The 5,703-nt window shown below is 44.9% G+C and overlaps 1 protein-coding gene across 1 annotated transcript in view; it reads left to right on the plus strand.

Moving 5' to 3' along the window:
- LOC113406133 (magnesium transporter NIPA1) overlaps nucleotides 1–5,703 on the plus strand; it is a 20,997-nt gene that overhangs the window by 4,843 nt on the left and 10,451 nt on the right. Inside the window, exon 2 of the mRNA XM_026649005.1 lies at nucleotides 3,624–3,671. Coding sequence (XP_026504790.1) covers nucleotides 3,624–3,671 — 48 coding nt within the window. The remainder of the gene's footprint in view (nucleotides 1–3,623; nucleotides 3,672–5,703) is intronic.

Here is a 5,703-nt window from a genome sequence, read left to right on the forward strand (position 1 = left end):
AAAAAAAAAAAAAAAAAGCTTCCCCCCAACCCCGGGTCATGGATTCAGTGGTGAGGCTGCACCCAACCCTGACACAGCACAAGGCCTGGGCCTGCCCCAGAAACACCCTGGGGTCCTGCCCCTCTGCGCCAGGCACACCAGGTGTGGGGCAGGCAGGCTCAACCAGACAGGATCCAAGTGTGGAGCAGCGCAGTGAGGATGAATCCAGGGGTGGGGTGAGAGGATTCTGTGTGGGTGCAGGCAACTCAGTGGAGGGGGTCTAGGTGTGGGGGAATCTGGATGCACAGAGGCTCGTGCGGGGGTTCTAGGTGCAGGGGCAATGGGACTCTGCAGGGGCTTCCAGGTGAAAGTGGTTGGGGCTCAGTGGAGGGGCCTGGGTGTGGGGTCTCAGCAGGGGCATCTCAGTGCTGGAGGAGTAGGACATGGTGGGGTGGGGGTCTGGGTGCAGCTAGTTGGGTCAGTGGTGTGGGGGTCTGGATGTGGGGGCTCAGGCTTGTCAGGGAGCTCTGGGGGTGGTGGTCTGGGTGCAGAGGTGGGGGGGTCTGAGATTCAGTGGGGTGGGGTTCAGGTATGGAGGGCTAGTGGGATTCTGGGCATACAGGGTGAGGCTTGGCAGGGGTTTCTGGGTATGGGAGGTCCGGATGAACGGTGGTTGGGCGGATGGGGGAACAGCTCCCTGTACAGTGACCCCACCCCTCCCCCTGTAGCTGAGGAGCAATGGGGGCAGGAAGCAAGGGAGGATGCTGAGCTTCCTGCAGCTGGGGCAGGTTTCTAGGGCTGGGTCTGACACAGCCCCAGCCACTCCTTGCAGGGGAAACGGAAGTCCTGTCCTCTCCTGCCTCTAGCCCAAGCTGGGACTAGCAGCTGATCCCGGCTCAGGGTAGGAGCCACTGGCTGGGGTGTCCCCAGCTCTGCGGTGATGTACCTTTCCGCCAGCTGCTCTCAGGACCGCCCAGAGGATTCAGGGGGCCTGGGACAAAGCAGGGGAGCTGCGGCGCTTGTACTCACCCGGCGGCAGTCCGGGTCTTCGGTGGCATTTTGGCAGCGGGGGGCCCTTCAGTCGCTCCGTGTCTTCGGCAGCACTGAAGGCCCCCCCCCCCCCCCCGCCGCCAAAATGCCGCCGAAGACCCGGACCGCCGCTGGACCAGGGCTCGTGGGGTCCCTTCAGGGCCTGGGGCAAATTGCCCCACTTGCCCCCCCCCAGGTGGCCCTGGCTGCTCTGGGTGCCTGAAAAAATGTACCTGCCCTGCTAGGGAGTGGTGTGTTACTGCTCTTGCAGCTTTCCTTTGCTTCTCTGTCAAAAAGTCATTTTTCTGTGGGGAAGCAAAGAAATCTATGGGAGACATGAATTCTACACATGCACAGTGGTGCAGAATTCCCCCAGGAATATGCTTTGTAAACACAAGTTTAATTTTTGTTGGATTGTTTGTTTTCTTTTTTTCTTTCACAAGTGATATTTACACAACAAACACATTTCAGGAGTAACTTGGTTACAACATTGTCGTTCCCAGCATAAGTAAATCAAATTTCCATTTTGCTGTGTAGCTGGGACCTAACCATGTTTAAAGAATTATGCTAAAGTCGTGAACTCTCAAATTCACATAATTTAACTTTTTTTCAGTATTGGTAGTTGAACATCAAATATATAAAATAAAATTAATGTCACAAAATATATTGAAAAGTTACTTGTATCTCCACTATGTTTTTTTTTCTTGGCAAATTTTGAGTGCCAACCTACTGAGGACAGCATTTCCTAATTTCTATTTACAAGAGGGAACTACAAAAGCCCAGCAAAATTAAGTAGCAAAAATATGGAATCCTAAAAGATAGTAGGCCAGTGTTTTCTCCATTTTAATATATTGGGCCAGTATAGCTTGAATGTGGAAGTCAGAACTAACATAGGGCATGATTCAAAGTTCATTGAAGTCAGAGGGTCTCTTTCCATTGATTTCAGTAGGCTTTGCATTAGGTCCATAATTGACAGCATGGTACTTGCCTCTTCGAGTTTTTGCTACACTAATGAGATACTATCAAACTCTGCTTGGAGAGGAACAGCAGTAGGGGGACAAATATTTTGTGAAGTTAATTTAGTAGTGTTGATATTCTGTGTAATTTGTACAACTATTGAGACATTTTTATTTTATATGCAGTAACCGAAATGTAAAAAGTTTGATAAATTAGACACCCACTCAAAAACTGATCATAGTGCTTACTGTCATATTTTTTTTTCTCCCCTTTCAATTCCGATGTGGTTTTAGCAGCCATTATTTTAGGAGTCCCTAGAGTTAAAGGTTATTGCTTTATGCTATTTGGGATTCTGAACTTTCAGCTGATGAGTACAACATTGGTTCGATTTCTAGCAATTTGTAAGAGAGCATCTGCTAAAGTAAGAGCAGAACTATTTCCTGCATACGGGCAGGAAATAATAACCAGAATAATGTGATGTTGTTGTCTGACACCTTGCAGACTACCCCAGATAAATACAAATGTTCTGCTCCTTGAGAGTTTTCCTGGTGTCTAGCCCTGATGGTCTGCAAGATATTAGACCTTAAAATATTTAGTAGTATTTGGACAGGCATTAATTTATTTTAACATGGTTTTCTATTTTTTTGCTCTGGTCCAGGACTTATTGTAACTCATAATGGACCTTGGACTCTTATAACTTTTTTTAATATTGATTTTCTTTAGGATTCTCCAATAGGAAAATAAAACTCATGATTTGTAAAGTGTGTCCTGAAAAATCATACCTTTCTTTTAGTCAAGTTTTAAGAATATCACAGCTCCCTAGTAAATTCCACGTAAAAGTCTAAGGTAAAATAGTAGATGAAAACTCCATAAGAATTGTCTGATGAAAATCCATAACAATTGTCTGATGATATAATGAAAATATACAGTCTCAAGACTGGTAGGTAGGCAGTTAAGGAACAGTCTGGAGTTTTCACCCATGTCTTTGAAATGTAACATGTTCACGTCCCAGAGAAGGCCTAGATCACATAGCCACAGGAGACTAAGAGCTTGCCAAATGTCCACACCCAAACATCTTCTCTGACAGATTTCTCTGTAAGTATCTTAAATTTGTCCCAGCCAAATTGGCTTGTAGAAATTATTCTTTGCCTCTTAGGCCAGATTTTCTGAAAGATAACCCTATCTCCTGGTAATGGCATGTATGGTGAATAGAATCTTCAGAAACATTTGTGGATATTTCAAGGCTTCCTTTAATATAGGATGAGGATATTTCATAAGCACTTGAAATTGAATTTCTAATGATCAGATGCATCAAGAAAGCATACCAGGATTAGTTAGGCCAGTTTCATAGAATATCAGGGTTGGACGGGACCTCAGGAGGTCATCCAGTCCAACCCCCTGCTCAAAGCAGGACCAATCCCCAGACAGATTTTTTTTCCCCAGATCCCTAAATGGCCCCCTCAAGGATTGAAGTCACAACTCTGGGTTTAGTAGGTCAATGCTCAAACCACTGAGCTACCATCATAGTTTTTTTCTAATGTCCTTACAACTGTGTGTGAGAGTGTGAGAAAATAAATTCTTAGCGTAGCTTTAATGTTGCTCTTTTATATTTTTTCCAATAGCACTCATCCACTCTTTTTCCATGTTGCCTCTTCTAGGTACTTCATATTTAACAGATATAGTATGGTGGTCTGGTACTATTGCAAGTAAGTATCTAATGTTGTAAGATAATGTAAAGAATGGTGTAGCATAGATGATTGGATTTTAAATAGCCTATTATGTATTGTAGTGTTGATTTTAGCACAGCTCATTAGCCTTCACAGAGTTATCTTTCTACCAAAATGTAAGAAGCCTCTGATATGGAAATTATTAGCACTCACACAATAACTGTACCTGTGATGCATTTGTGAATTGTGATAGTAAGGTCAATTTTTTTTAAAGGCAGTTTAATAAGAAATTGTAATTCCATACCATAAGGCTTATTTATTATATGTTAATTTTTAGATCAGAAAACACTTAGCCAACTTTCACCTTTAGTATTTTGTCATTTCTAGCTACAGTAACTTTTTGTCACTCTACTGCAAAACGTAGGCTGCTGAATCCTTGGGCAGTGCTGTGTATGAGATGAGTACAGACCTCTTTGACCCTTACTCGCACAAATAGTCTAACTGATAACTCTGAATGGATTGGTGATGTGGAATCCAAGAAAAGATAAAGAGTAGCTAGCATGTTCTATTCTCAGTTCAGTTAGTGGGAAAGATGGCGTCGTACCTTTGTACTCTAATCTAATCTGTTGGGGACTATTAGTATTGCTGTGATATGGGTTCCTTCAATGTATGTAAATCACAAATAGTCATTAGACTTTCAGTAGTGTTCCATGTGGTGCAAAGGAAATGGAAACCACCAGGTTCCTTGATGAGGATTCTCTCCATGTGGGAAAGTCTTCTGCAGCAAGTGTAAAGCCAGCAGAGTGGCTCCTGTGTCTCCAGAGTACTACCCATGCTTCTTTAACCTGGGTTGGGATGGAATTTGGGAATCTGTAATCAGCTCCCTGACAGCCCTGCTACTCTGCTCTGACCACTGGAAGCTGGGTGCAGTAGCAATTCTGTTCTATAGTGTTTAAAATGAGCCTGTCTGCTCATTTGTTGTGAGGCCTCCGTTTTGAATATCTGGACAGAAGGAGTGAGAAAAAGAGAAAGGGATTTCTCAATGAGCCAATGTAACCCTGAATAAGCCAACTGACTGAGTTTTGTGAAGCCAAAATTGCTCAAGAGAATGATGTGTTGGTTGCTATCCATCAGTTGGCATGTCAAAACTAGGCATCTAGCAGCTTATAAAAGCACCGTGGAAAGAGTTAACTAGAACGGTGGCTCTCGACCTTTCCAGACTACTGTACCCCTTTCAGGAATCTGATTTGTCTTGTGTATCCCAAAGTCTCACTTAAAAACTAGTTGTTTACAAAATCAGACATAAAAATACAAAAGTGTCACAGCACACTATTACTGAAAAATTGCTTATGTTCTCATTTTTACCAGATAATTATAAAATAAATCAATTGGAATGTAAATATTGTGCTTACGTTTCAATGTATAGTGTATAGAGCAGTATAAACAAGTCATTATCTGTATGAAATTTTAGTTTGTACGGATTTTGCTAGTGCTTTTTATGTAGCCTGTTGTAAAACTAGGCAAATATGTAGATGAGTTTATGTACCCCCTGGAAAACCTCTAAGTACCCCCAGGGGTATGTGTACCCGTGGTTGAGAACCACTGAACTAGAATGCTGTGGATTCAGAATTTCAATCCAGTCACAAACAGCAAGAACCAGGTAGAGAACTGTGGAACCCAAAGAAGGGTGGATTCTTTGGAATCTAGTAAATATCCACAATGCCTTGGGGGAAATACAGCAGTTGATATCCTATACATTAGAAATTGGCTTGTTTGGGATTTTGGATGACTAACAAAACCATCGGAGACTCTTATCAGTTTGCCTCCCACAGGGCCGGCTCCAGGCACCAGCCCACCAAGCTTGTGCTTGGGGCGGCACCTGGAGGGGGGCGGCACAGCGCTCCAGCCGCCGGGGAGAGTGGGGCCACGGCCGGGCTCGCCGCCCTCCCCCCGGCGCTCTGGCCGCCCTCCCCCCCGGCGCCCTCCCCCCGGCCGCCGGGGGGAGAGCAGAGCCCCCGCCGGGGCTCGCCGCCCTCCTCCCAGGGCTCCGGCTGCCCTCCCCCCCCCGGCG

This window comes from Terrapene carolina, unplaced genomic scaffold, assembly GCF_002925995.2.
Source record: "Terrapene carolina triunguis isolate 2854851 unplaced genomic scaffold, T_m_triunguis-2.0 Scaffold23, whole genome shotgun sequence".
In the NCBI taxonomy this organism is placed as follows: Eukaryota; Metazoa; Chordata; order Testudines; family Emydidae; genus Terrapene; species Terrapene triunguis.